The 14,862-nt window shown below is 37.1% G+C and overlaps 1 protein-coding gene across 1 annotated transcript; it reads left to right on the plus strand.

Annotated features, from left to right (window-relative positions):
* The first annotated feature begins 7,813 nt into the window (after positions 1–7,813).
* On the plus strand, positions 7,814–13,928 carry LOC131803271 (uncharacterized). The gene is made up of 3 exons (XM_059124360.1): positions 7,814–8,120; positions 8,329–8,413; positions 12,754–13,928. The coding sequence occupies exon 3, from the start codon at positions 12,756–12,758 to the stop codon at positions 13,851–13,853; it is 1,098 nt and encodes a 365-aa protein (XP_058980343.1). The 5' UTR covers positions 7,814–8,120; positions 8,329–8,413; positions 12,754–12,755; the 3' UTR covers positions 13,854–13,928.
* Positions 13,929–14,862: the final 934 nt, after the last annotated feature.

Here is a 14,862-nt window from a genome sequence, read left to right on the forward strand (position 1 = left end):
CTGTCTTTGAACTTTCAAAGCCGCCGAAATGGCAGAGTCAACAAGCACACGTATGCTTTCTGCGGAAGTTGCCATTATATTATTATTGTCAGATCTTTTGTCTACAGGAATTTGATTGAAGGAATCTATTATAAATTCTACTTCTTGGTCAAGATCGCGATTATTCATTAATATCAGAAAAAAACGAACAGGCTTTTTTTTTTAAAAATTTCACGAATTTCAAAAAAAAAAAAAAAAACAAGCGGAATTAATTTTAAATATTATCGAAACCAATTTTTGCTAGCAGCCACTCACTTCTTATTAAGATCTTTATGATTCACTATATAATATTTATCATACACATTTTTCCAAACACTCGATTTGTGTTATTTAATATTAATTTTAATAACAAATGTATTATTCAATATTTACTATTGTTTATGTAGAGTAATGGGGGAAAAGAAACAATGAGAAAAATAAAACAAATAGGATTAATTTCTTTTCTTAGTAAGTCTGCTGATTTATTGAATTGCTTTGATGTGTGTTTTTTCAACAATAAGGTTACCTCTTTTCAACTATGGTGTGTGTTGGCGACAGTGGCCGTGATGGGTATTCGTTCAAAGACTAAAGACAAGTGAACGCAGAGGTTCTAGGTGACCGCTGAGGGTCTCATGTCTGTCTACTAATACAACTACTTCCAATGAGAGCATGTGTAACAAGGTGAGGTTACCGACAACAACCAATGCCCAGCGAAGATCCGCTCACTACGGTCTCCGCCAGGGGAGTTGTAGAGGAGATGCCTGTGCGCCAATCAGCATCCGTGATTGATCGAGCAAGGGAAGTTGAGGGGCAAAGTATCTAACTTATACATTGCCGCCCACCTTGATATACATGCATGTGTATTGTAGCCTATAACTATCATTTTTGGAAGGTGATGGGCTAAATGACATTTTTAAAGAAGCAAGAGCACGTCGACTTCCGGCCTTATTACTCGTCGTAATGGGTTGGGTTCAAAGCTTCATGTCATTCCTTCAGCTACATGATATTATTTTAAAGTACGTGCTCAATTTTTACGTAAAGTGTATAGAGTTTATTGGTTCCATTATGGCGAGTTCGATTTATTAGGACGACCAGGTGTTTTGCGTCCATTATACCCTCCCAACCGAATCACAGTTCGATATATCAAATTAAGACTGTACTCTATCTGTGACTCCCTACATTTAATACGCCCTCTACCTTACTACACTAAGGAATCAGACTTATGAAATAATTACATGACGGAAGGCATCATTATTTTATTGAAAAGAAGATCAAAAGTATTCATAAATGGTATTTACTAGAATCCTTATCACATAGTTTAATTTAGGTAAATATAAAATAATAGCTTTTGGTTTGATAACTCAGACAAAATAAAGATAAGTAATTAATTTAAAAGATTCCATTTGAAAACAAGTAAAAAAACATTAAGTTCGGCCGGGCCAAACTTTTAATACCCTCCACCTTAGGGTAAAAGAAACATTAGAAGAAATGTGGCAAAAACCATTAAAATGCCGATTATGGGGAGGTACCGTTATATGGGGGCTATACCAAAACGTGGACATATAATTACAATGTTTCGCCACCGGAGCTGGAACCCATTATGACCCACAAATACCAATTTTTAGACAAATCAGTGAAAAAATGTGGCAAAAACCATCAAAATACCGAATATCGGGAGGTACCGTTATATGGGGGCTATATCAAATCATGGACCCATGCATGCAATGTTTCGCCACCGAAGCTGGAACCAATTATGACCAACAAATACCAATTTTCGAACAAATCCCTGAAAAAATGTGGCAAAAATCATCAAATTACCGAATATCGGGAGGTACCGTTATATGGGGGCTATACCAAAACGTGGACCTATAATTACAATGTTTCGCCACCGGAGCTGGAACCCATTATGACCAACAAATACCGATTTTCAGACAAATCCGTGAAAAATGTGGTAAAAAAAATTAAAATACTAAATATCGGGAGGTACCTTTATATGGGGGCTATACCACAACGTGGACCTATACATGCAATGTTTTGCCACACGCTCAGAGACCCGCTATGACCTACAAATACCAATTTTAAGACAAATCCGTGAAAAAATGTGGCATAAATCATCAAAATACCGAATATCGGGAGGTACCGTTATATGGGGACTATACCAAATTATGGACCCATACATTCAATGTTCCGCCACCGGAGCTGGAAACCATTATGACCCACAAATTCCAATTTTTAGACAAATCGTTGAAAAAATGTGGTAAAAAAAAACTAAAATACTAAATATCGGGAGGTACCTTTATATGGGGGCTATACCACAACGTGGACCTATACATTCAATGTTTTGCCACACGCTCAGGGACCCGCTATGACCTACAAATACCAATTTTAAGACAAATCCGTGAAAAAATGTGGCATAAATCATCAAAATACCGAATATCGGGAGGTACCGTTATATGGGGACTATACCAGAACGTGGACCGATATATCTCATTTTCAATACCAACCATCGTAGACACAATGCAAATAGCTCTGCTAAATTTTGGAGCTCTACGTCAAATAATGTGGGCTGTATCGTGATTTCAACAGACAGACAGACAGACGGACAGACAGACAGACAGACAGACAGACGGACAGACAGACAGACAGACAGACAGACGGACATCGTTAAATCGACTTAGAATTTTATGCTGATTATGAATATATATACTTTATGGGGTCTAAAACGAATATTTAGGGATGTTACAAACGGAATGACAAAGTTAATATACCCTCCTTTCCAAGGTGGAGGGTATAAAAAAGATATCAGATGAAATAACGAAAAATTCATATATATTTCACTTGATAACCAAAGAGAAAAATAAGGTGATCAAAAAAAAGGAAAAATTAAAATCATTGAAGTATTCAAGCTTAGATACTATTAAACAAAAATTCAAAATGTTTATGCATATATTGTTGACCAATAACAAAATATTTAAGAGTATGCAAACAAAGAGATGTTCAAGTACTCACTGTTTGTTTGTGTGTTTAATACCGTCGCTCCCACGATGAAAGGCCTTTCACAGAGAACAGCAGTTTGTCGAAGAGTGATATGTTAATAAGTTCTATCTTAGATGTTTTCTTCTCTCATTGGTCAACAATGTTGCTAAATATTTGTATACGGACTTGAGCAATACGCTTAAACCTAATAGCTTAGCATTGCTAAATATTACTAAGGAACCTTTAGCAAAGCACAAAACCCACTATTCAAGAACATGCATTACAAATGTTTTGTATGTACGTCACAACATATGTATGTTATGATGATTGTGTAGCTAGGTTGTATGCTTGACTGTTGGATCAAAAGAAAAGTAAGAAAAAAAAACAAGTTAAAAAGCAGTAAGTTCGGCCGGGCCGAACTAGTAATACCCTCCACCATTTACAACGAATTTGGAAATTTTCAAAAAATAAAATCCTTAAAAAATTCTGTTAAAATTTTAAAAATACCGAATATAGCCGTTATGTTGGGGTCTATACGACGTGGACATACATATGCATTGTTTGTCATAAGCCATTACCATATTCAAATTCGAAACTGGACCCGCACCGACAATTTTCTGTCACAGACTGTAGTTCCCATAACGAACTTCAAATATCAAATTTTAAACAATTCCAATGAATAATGTCGCTAAAATCATCAAAATACCGAATATCGGGAGGTACTGTTATATTGGGGCTATACGAGGACGTGGACCTGCAAAGACAATTTTCTGTCTTAGGGTGTAGTATCCATTTGGAACTTCAAATACCAGATTTGAAACAATTCCCGTGAATAATGTCGCTAAAATCATCGAAATACCGAATATCGGGAGGTACCGTTATATGGGGGCTATACGAAGACATAGACTTGCACAGACAATTTTCTATCTTAGGGTGTAGTATCCATTTGGAACTTCAAATACCAAATTTGAAACAATTCCGGTGAATAACGTCGCTAAAATCATCAAAATACCGAATATAGGTTGCACCAAACACGCAATGTATCTCTAATTTCAATGAAATTTTGAATGTGTAACGGGATCTAAAACGATCATACAATTGCCCAATTATATTGAAATCGGTTCAGAATATATTTTCGACCGATTTTGTTTATTTGAGGCAACAAACATGATATATATGTTCAATTCCAATGAAATTTTAATCGGTTCAGATTTGAATATTCCTCCAATATATATTTTCGACCGATTTTGTTTATTTGATGCAACAAACATGATATATATGTTCAATTCCAATGCAATTTTAAATGTGTAATGGAATTTTATTAGACAAAAAATTCATCAAATTACATTGAAATCGGTTCAGAGTTGGATGTTGCTCCTTCATATATTACCGACATATAGCGTTTATATGATGCTCCAAACACAATATGTATGTTCTATTTTAATGAAATTTGGAGTGAGTGACGGGATTTGACTGGAAAATAATCTTGAAAAATTATATTTAAATCGGTTCAGATTTGGATATAGCTCCCATATATATTTTCGGCCAATTTCACATAATTGATGCACCAAACACGATACGTATGTCCGATTCCAATGAAATTCGGTATGATCGATTGAATTTGGTACAAAAATAAATTTGTCAAATTATATTTAAGCCGGTTCACATTTGAATTATTCCATATACATATTCGGAAGATTTTACATACTTGATTCACCCAATGTAATATGTATGTTCGATTCCAATGAAATTCGGAGAGAGAGACGAAATTTGGTACCAAAAAAAAAAAAAAAATCCAAATTATATTGAAATCGATTGAGGTTTGGGTATATCTCCCATATATATATTTCGGCCGATTTTATGTGAGTTATGCACCAAACACGATGTATATGACTGATTCCAATGAAATTCTGAATGTGTGGCGGAATTTGGTAACAAAAATAAATTTAACAAGTTAATTGGAAATCGGTTAAGATTTGGATATAGAATGTATATTTTTTCGTCCGATTTCACTTATTTGACGCACCAGTTTCCATGAAATATGGAAGGTGTGACGGAACTTGATGTAGTCATGTATAGGAGTTCTTGGAACCATCAATCAATTGTTAATTTTATTCATTTTTTGTTAATTTGTTTTAGTGTTTAATTTTAAGTAATTCTTTTAGGATTAAGGATATTATAATTAATTTAGAGTAGTCATGTATAGAAGTTTTTTGAACCGTCCATGGCCCTGTTGGCTAGGTTTTTGTACTAATTGAAAATAAATAAAATAAATAAAAATAAAAGTAAATTTTGTCAAATTATATTGAAATCGGATCAGATTGGGATATGATTTTATTAAGAAGTATTGACCCACAACGCCTATGGAATGGTATTAGGCTAACAGTAAAACACTGTAAAACCATTTAGTTGCGGATACGGGGAAGTATGTTGCTACATAGAAGTCTTTAATTGCAGTAGAAATGCCTCTCAACTTCAAAATATTGCAGTTTCTGCACGCTTGGTATTTGCAATGAAATTAATAAATCCGAAGCACAAACCCTTCATGTAAGAGGACCAAATTCGGCACGTTCCTGTCATGTTTTCTCATGGTCAGCTGTTCCTGTCATGTTCATACGTTGGTAGACCGAGCTATTTGTATATTTACAAATTTTTTTTTTTAAATGTTTGAGTTTGCTTTTTTTCTTGAATCAACAAATATTGGTATATAAAATTTTGAATGCATATGAAATCAAAAGGGGTCGTGAAACGCACCAGGTTCAGCTAGTTTTCTATATAGGTCCACAATATCATATAGCCCCCATACAATGGTGCTCCACGATTTTCGGTATTTTGATGATTTAAGTCACATTTTTGAATGGAATTGTCTGAAATTCTACACAAGGAGTTCTCTGTGACTACTTTACACCCTGTATATATAGATGAGGCGTTGTGGGAAAAAAGAAAATAAATAAACACAGCGGGTGTAATTGGGGTTTTAAAATAAATGCGTTTTCTGGTTTATTTGTGAATTTCGTTTTATACCCTCCACCTTTGAAAAGAGGGTATATTAGCTTTGTCATTCCGTTTTTACATCCTTAAATATTCGTTGTAGACTCATAATGTATATAAGTTAAGTATTTTGGGTATTTGTATGGTGTTGTTACACCTTCTTTATTCCAGTTCTCTTATCAAACTAACTTATTAAGATACTTAAAGCTATGAATAAACTTATAATTATTGTTTTCTACTGCTGACTCTGCGCCTTTTTGTGGAGTATTATATTGCAATACGTTGAATAAATGCTCGTATGTTTGGTGTTGGCTAAGCAATGATGATGAATATAATTGCTGACACTGTGCCTCGTGTGGAGTGTTACATTGCAATATGTTGGACGAACAATTATTATAGTTCGCCATCGTTTGACCAAAGTATTAGGGTGGGACAATGGAGATTGTGTTAACTCCTCCCCTACTTAAGTAAGGGCCGTCCTCGGGTCTTTTGTAGCTATCAATGACAGCTTCAATAACATCGCGTTTTACTGTTCGTCTTCGACACAATTTGAATGAAATATAAAGACTGATGATTAAAATAATGCTTATAAGTCCAGAGACCACTGTTCAGTTTCCTGAAGTCTATAACTACACGTTTTTTGGAATTACCATATTCATCCTTGCCTTTTTTTTCAACAACCCAAACGGTATTATTGTAGGGTGATCTGGAAGGCCGTATTATGCCGTTATGCAGAAGTTCTTTTACTTCATTGTTAACAAAATCTGCTATACCATGGGATATGGGTATAGTTTTGTATAAACGGGATCACCAGAATTAGTAGCTACAATATTCTAATGGTAGCTACAATATTCGTATTATATGGAAGTGATTCTTTGGAGTTTGCAAAAACAACCGAAAATTTTTTTTATCACTTCCTTAAATTTTTCCGCAACGATTTGAGGTATTTTCATGTCCTCAACTTGTGTAAAATTTACATTTACGCATTTTAAAAATTGGATCTTTTCGATCCCAACTATAGTTTTAAGTTCCCTACTTTCAAAATTCAACGTTGCACTTGTCTGTGTTAATAGATCCAGGCCAATTATACCATCAAACGTTGATAGTGATGGTAAGATAAAAAAATTACTATTCGTTTGAAAAATATTTATGGTACATTTTTCTTTAATTGCTGTGAAATCATGAATAGATTTCACTATTAACGGGTTGGCTACGGGAATAATACCTTTTAAACCTTTTATAGGCTTGATATAATTCTTCGAAGCCCCCGTATCAATAAGCAATTTTATGATTTTCCCTGCCACTTTCCTTTCTATAAATGGTAGCAGGGAGTTGTCCTAAAAAAATAATCTGGTCAAATTCATCCCCAGCATCGATTACAATATCGTCTGCTTCGGTTTCTGCCATTTGATGGTAGTCTTGACCACATCCGGACTCATCTTGAGAAATGTGATTAATTCTCTGATGTTTTATCCCAGTGTATTTTGCCGTACCACTGTTGGGTCTTTTCACGGCCTGCCAATTTAGTCGATTTTGGAACGGCTGTGGTAGGTTCTGATTTTGATCGTATTGATTCTGAGGTAAGCCCTGTGTAGATGGCTTGAATTTAGTTCTAGTAACGTCATATTACCCTGACGAAGAGTGGACAACTCTTGCTCAATTAAGTAAATTGGACGCTTATCCGAATAAGTAAAGTCCAGTCGGGCAATAATAGCCTTAAAATTTAACACTGTATTGAATGAGGATAACACCATATCGGCTTGACCCTTTATTTTATTTCGAATTATTGCTACTGCCTGATAGTGTTTAGAACTTCCATCGTAATGATTGTATAAGTTAGATACTTTGCCCCTCAACTTCCCTTGCTCGATCAATCACGGATGCTGATTGGCGCACAGGCATCTCCTCTACAACTCCCCTGGCGGAGACCGTAGTGAGCGGATCGTCGCTGGGCATTGGTTGTTGTCGGTAACATCACCTTGTTACACATGCTCTCATTGGAAGTAGTTGTAGTTGTATTAGTAGACAGACATGGGATCCTCTGCGATCACCTAGAACCTCTGCGTTCACTTGTCTTTAGTCTTTGAACGAATACCCAACACGGCCACTGTCGCCACAATCCATATTGAAAAGAGGTAAACTTATTGTCGAAAAAACACATCAAAGCAATTCAATAAATCAGCAAATTTTGCATGAAAAGAAATTAATTCTATTTGTTTGTTTTATTTCTGTTTCTTTTCCCCCATTACTCTACATAAACATTTTGGTCCTTCGAGCCGGATTTGCCAAGTTGAGAAGTTTGCCTGATTATTAATTGCCGTTTTTGTTATCTCTTTTACAAAGGAATCGACTCAAAACACACATCCCCCTCATTAATCGCACCACCGCATCAACATCATCCTATTCATCATCATCAACCTCAAAAAAGGTACGTAAGTTCAGTGAAATTTGTTATTGTGAGCTTAGAGTGCTATTTATTTTGAAAAAAATAAGTGAAAAGTGTTAGTTTTTGTTTGCTTCGCGGTACTGGTCGCCTTTGTTTTACCCTAATTTGCGGTATCTTTAAATTTACAGTCCACAACAATTTTGTTTTGCTAAAAAATCTATTAAATATTCCTTTAAATCGGGGCTTATTCGCATTATTTTCCATTTTCTCGCGAAATAATCGAATTTCCCGTTTGTGTTTAATAATTCACATTTATCAAAAAGAAATATATTTCTGTTAAAAAATAATCTACCGCTGTAGTGTGCATAATTTTGTGTTTGGTTATTGCAATATTCCCCCACACATTTCTGCATTGCCGAGTGATCTGTTTTCTATCTCTCTATTACTCTGAACGAGAATAAAATCACCGCATTGCAAGTGCCGCTTTTTCTAATTTACATCCAAACATACCAACACTTGCTAAATCCCCCCGTACCTCGCCCCAACACACACTGTTTGGTCATTTTCGTTGGTCTGTTTGTAATATTGCAATAACAATAATACCCTTCCAAGCGCCTTTTTCTAGCGTCAGTCTACTAACCAACAACTATAACAACAACTTATTTATTTCTCCAACTCTCACTGTTGGTTCGTCGTCGTTGGTTAGTTCGTAACGAGGCAGTTGCTTACCCACACACACTGAGCGCTCTGCTGACGCTGCTTGTGTCTTATTTTCTTTTGTGCGATATCCGTTGCGATCATTGTCGTTGGTCAGCTTGTAGTGTGGTAGTTAACCCACCCCCGTCACCGTTCGACCATCAAACACTGCTTGTGTTTTATTCTTCTTTGTGTGGTATTCGTTATTCACCACTGCACAGTGGGTTCAAGTAGAAAAATTGTGAATTTTAAAAAATAAAATTTTGAAAAACAACAACTTATTTATTTCTCCAACTCTCACTGTTGGTTCGTCGTCGTTGGTTAGTTCGTAACGAGGCAGTTGCTTACCCACACACACTGAGCGCTCTGCTGACGCTGCTTGTGTCTTATTTTCTTTTGTGCGATATCCGTTGCGATCATTGTCGTTGGTCAGCTTGTAGTGTGGTAGTTAACCCACCCCCGTCACCGTTCGACCATCAAACACTGCTTGTGTTTTATTCTTCTTTGTGCGGTATTCGTTATTCACCACTGCACAGTGGGTTCAAGTAGAAAAATTGTGAATTTTAAAAAATAAAATTTTGAAAAATAATTTTTATTTTGGTTTTGATAATTGTTGATAAAAAAGTGTTTTTGGACTTTTTTCATTTTTGTCACCCTACATTCGGCATATTATATGTACTTTTTATTGTGCTCTTGTGCAAGGAAAATATAGATATTTTAGAAATTTTCTTAAAAGTTTTGCTCATTTTAAAAAAAATTATTAGTACGCGTGTACATATCAATATTTGTCATTTGGAAATACGTGCACCCTACACTCGGCACACACCGACAATTTATAATTTTTCCTTATTTTTCGAACTTTTTCAGAATTTTTGATAAATATCGCCAATTTAAATATATTTTGATTATTATTTGGATATTTATATACACTTTTATTGGCATTTCCTGATATATTTTGCTATTTCTTTGGTAAATTTTTGGAAGTTTTTCAATCTTTTCTCCGTCGAATTGGTTTTCTTTTGGGATTTTTCAAATATTTCGCCTTTTCTTTTGAAACTTTCTTCAGTTATACATTTATTTGGGTGCTTTTAATAAGACTTTGCGTCATTGTGCTTCATTTTAGCTGAATATTTGATTAGTATTTGTCGAATTCGAATTCTGAAACCATGTCGGTCACTCCACTAACTCAATTTATTCGGGCATCCGATAATGTTGTCAAATTTGCCGCTGCTTTTAAATTGATTAAGGCAGAAACTCACACGGTTTTCAATTTAGAAATTCGAAACACCGAACTTCAGGACTTGTGGTACAAAGTGAAGGATACTTACGAAAAGTATCTCGATTATCTGATAACCGTTGAGGGTACTACCTCAGACGGAATTGCTTCTGCTGATGAGAAATACCAGTCCACTAGAGAAAACTACGTTGAATGTTTGTCGGAAATAACTGAAATGTTGCAGAAACTAAGGTCTGCGAAAACACCTCCTTCCACACCATCTGAAATTCGTGTTAGTACCCCCCAGAATGCCCAAAATCAGGTTTCTGTGGCGCGGTCATGCAATAGGTCGAATACTTCACAATCAGGTACTACCAATCCAAACAATGTACTGAATAATAGTTTGCCGCCCTTATCCAATATGGCTTATCCAGATATTCAGAGTACTTCTGATATCTCAGTTTCGAATTGGAGTTTACCGCCTTGTGGTTCCGACACCATGCATAATCTTAACTTACCGCCGTGCGATATAGATGATTTCCACGGAGATTTTTTGTCGTGGCCCACGTTCCGGGATCTATTTTCTGCAATGTTTATAAATAATTCCCGATTAACTGATATTGAGAGGTTGTGCCATTTGATTAAGAAAACTCAAGGTGAGGCTAGGGAAATTGTGTCGAAGTTTCCACTCACACATAAAAGTTTTGTTCTGGCTTGGAAGGCTCTTAAGGATGCTTATGACAACAAAAGAATTCTAGTCAATAGTCATTTAAAGCTTTTGTTCGATCTTCCATCGTTAGCTAATGAAACGAGTTCAGGTCTTAAAACTTTACAGAGAGGCATAAACGGTTGTTTATCTGCTATGTCAGTCTATGACATTGTCACGGATCATTGGGATCCTATTTTAGTTTTTATTTGTATTCAGCGTCTGCCAAAACTTACGGTGACACTCTGGGAACAGAGTCTCAAAGATAAGTCTTCCTTATCGTCATGGGCTCAGCTCGATTCGTTCCTTACGGAGAGAATTCAGACGCTTGCCTGTTTGCGGGACATAAAAGGTATAGATTCATCAAAATCCCCAAACAAACGCAACGTTAAGGTACATGTGGCGAAAACTTCTCCTGATACAGTAAAATCTTATCCAAAACATCGTTGTGTTGTATGCCCTAATCAAAATCATGCGCTCTACTCTTGTCATCGTTTCAAAAAGATGTCTTTCGATCGGAAAATTACTGTTGTAAAAAAGTATGGCTTGTGTTTCAATTGTTTGTCAAGAGGTCATTCTGTTAGTAATTGTCCCAGTGCACATAGCTGCTATGTATGCCATGAAAAACATCATACGCTTATGCATAAACCTAATCGTTCGACACCTACAAATAGTTCCTCCTCAAATGTGACGCCCACAGTCCGAGTCCCAAGAACTGCTTCCAATTCTATTCTAGATAATGTTGCCTCTACATCCACTGGTGCCAATCCGACTGTAGTAAACCGTCAAGTGTTTCACACATCGCATAACTCTCGAGTCCTTCTCGGTACCGCCATTGTAAATATTGTTCACGAAGGAAATTCTTATCCTGTTCGAGCCCTCATTGACCCTGCGTCTGAGGCTAGTTTCATAACTGAGAACCTTCAAAATAGATTGAAGTTATCGTCTCGATCCACTCTTGCAACCATTTCTGGTGTAAATGGTTCGTCTTCCGTTACCTCTAGGAAAAACTGTCAAATTTCTATAAGTTCTCGCTTGAGTGCTTCAATTTTGTTGAAAACCGATGTTTTTGTTCTCCCCAAGATTTCTAGTAACCTTCCATCCTTTTCTGTTGACCCTGCTTTAGTTCGTTCTCTGCCAAATCTCCAGTTGGCTGACCCAAACATTTTTGACTGTCGTTCTGTAGATATGTTGTTGGGTGCAGACTTATATCCGCAAATATTGTTGCCTGGGGTACAACAAAATATATTAGGTTCTCTATTGGCGCAAAATACCGTCTTTGGTTGGGTCCTCTCGGGTCCAATTCCCTCCTCACCCTTGCAGGTCTTTACGACTACTTTGAGCTGTAGTGAGGAAGACAGCCCCAATAAAACCATTCTGCGTTTTGGGGAACTTGAGGAGGTTCCCAAACGCAAATTACTGTTATGAGTCCATTTTTATTGAATGAAAATTCGCTTCAACGCAAACTTTCTCATAGGTGCCCCCCTTCCTGCTTTGCCCCCTTGTTGAAGAATCGCCATTGAGTTTAGTCAATCGGTATAGAAAACGTAAGGCATTGACGCATCAGTTTTCCACTAGGTTTAAAGAAAGAGTTTGTTTAGTTATTCGAGACGCATCCTGGTAATGATAGTAAGGTTCGCGTTGTAGACGTCCGAACTTCTTAGAGTATTGTTAGGCGACCAATCGTCCAGTTAGTCGTATTACCAATTTATATCTGTCGTTTGCTCTCTCTTTCGTGTTGTCCTCTTTCGTTTTGTGTGTTAGTTATGGCATCCCAACAAGAACTTTTCCCTGAGGTCTGTTTGTCCGACTATGACGAGGAGATGATGTCTGATCGAGAAGTAGAAGCGGAGTTGAGGGCAAATAAGGAGGCGTTTACCGCGACTGTTCCTCAAACTGCGGACACCACTCAAACCCCTAAACCTATAGATCCCCAGGTTCAACCCACTCAACCGATTGATCCTCAGATGATAGCTCCCCCAAATGCTGAAACAACCCTAGCATCTCAACCTCAAACAGCCCTTGAGCCAAAGGTTAGCTCAGCACCTTCACGTATGGCATCGTCGTCGTCAAGAGCGTTGTTTCAGTGTCGGTTGTGTTCCCATCATCATCCATTACACAAATGCTTTGTGTTTAGAAAAATGACTGTGGAAAAACGTGTGCGTATGGTCGTCCGTCATCGTTATTGTTACAATTGTCTGCGTCTTGATCATGTTTCAAAGTTCTGTCCGGTTCCCAAACGGTGTAATTATTGCGGGAAAAAGCACCACACCATTTTGCATGAGCACCAAGAGGACAGCTCCAACCGGACACAAAATTCGGCGAGATGGTTAGTTCCACGAGGTATCGTTCCCACACCACCACCCCACATATTACCAACTTCCGTACTACCAATAAGTCGTGTATTCTCCTTGAGCCCTACCTTACGTGTGAATATATGTCTGCCTAACTCTACCGTTCCAGTTAGGGCTTTATTAGACCCCTGCTGCCCAGTCAGTCAGGTGTGTGCGTCTCTAATAAATGACCTTCGATGGCCCACCACCAAAGTCAATCATATGTCGTACGCCGACTTTATGATTACCTCCCGTTTTGACCCGGGTCAAAGGCAATTTGTTACTGCCAGCGTAGCAAACATTACTTGCGGTGTAACACCACCGATGACCATTTCATCATCAGTACGCGAAGCCTTCGTTGGTCTGGAACTCGCGGACCCATCGTTTGATTGTTCGGGTCCAGTAGCGATGGTATTGGGTCCAGAAATTTATTATAAAATCATTAAGCCGAGAATAATTCAACAGCCTGGTCTCCCTACAGCGCAATATACCTCGTTTGGTTGGGTAATTTCGGGCCCCGTCAACATGTAATTAACTGTTATTAGTTAAGAAAAAAATGAATTGAATTGAATTTAATAAAATGAAATTGCTCACATATAAACTGAACTTACGTCCTTGTAAATCTTATTGTACATATTTATATAACATAATTCCTTTGAGCTTTATTTAGTTGATACACATGCATGTATATCAAGGTGGGCGGCAATGTATAAGTTAGATACTTTGCCCCTCAACTTCCCTTGCTCGATCAATCACGGATGCTGATTGGCGCACAGGCATCTCCTCTACAACTCCCCTGGCGGAGACCGTAGTGAGCGGATCGTCGCTGGGCATTGGTTGTTGTCGGTAACCTCACCTTGTTACACATGCTCTCATTGGAAGTAGTTGTAGTTGTATTAGTAGACAGACATGGGATCCTCTGCGATCACCTAGAACCTCTGCGTTCACTTGTCTTTAGTCTTTGAACGAATACCCAACACGGCCACTGTCGCCACAATCCATATTGAAAAGAGGTAAACTTATTGTCGAAAAAACACATCAAAGCAATTCAATAAATCAGCAAATTTTGCATGAAAAGAAATTAATTCTATTTGTTTGTTTTATTTCTGTTTCTTTTCCCCCATTACTCTACATAAACAATGATCAAACAACTTATAAGCTGTATGAGCAGCCTGGCGCCATGGAACGTACGTTTCATGCTTGCCTTCAAAGTCTGGTAAGGATTTTACAACCTCTAAGGACTCATCACACCGAATTTCTTTGTTAATTTCAACATCCTTATAAGGCACAACTTCAGGAGTCGATAAAGAGAATTTTTCAAGTTTATTACCAATATAGGAAATTTGTTTTTCAAATTGCTGTCTTTGAACTTTCAAAGCCGCCGAAATGGCAGAGTCAACAAGCACACGTATGCTTTCTGCGGAAGTTGCCATTATATTATTATTGTCAGATCTTTTGTCTACAGGAATTTGATTGAAGGAATCTATTATAAATTCTACTTCTTGGTCAAGATCGCGATTATTCATTAATATCAGAAAAA

The sequence above is a fragment of the Musca domestica genome, unplaced genomic scaffold (genome assembly GCF_030504385.1).
Source record: "Musca domestica strain aabys unplaced genomic scaffold, Musca_domestica.polishedcontigs.V.1.1 28, whole genome shotgun sequence".
Lineage (NCBI taxonomy): Eukaryota > Metazoa > Arthropoda > Insecta > Diptera > Muscidae > Musca > Musca domestica.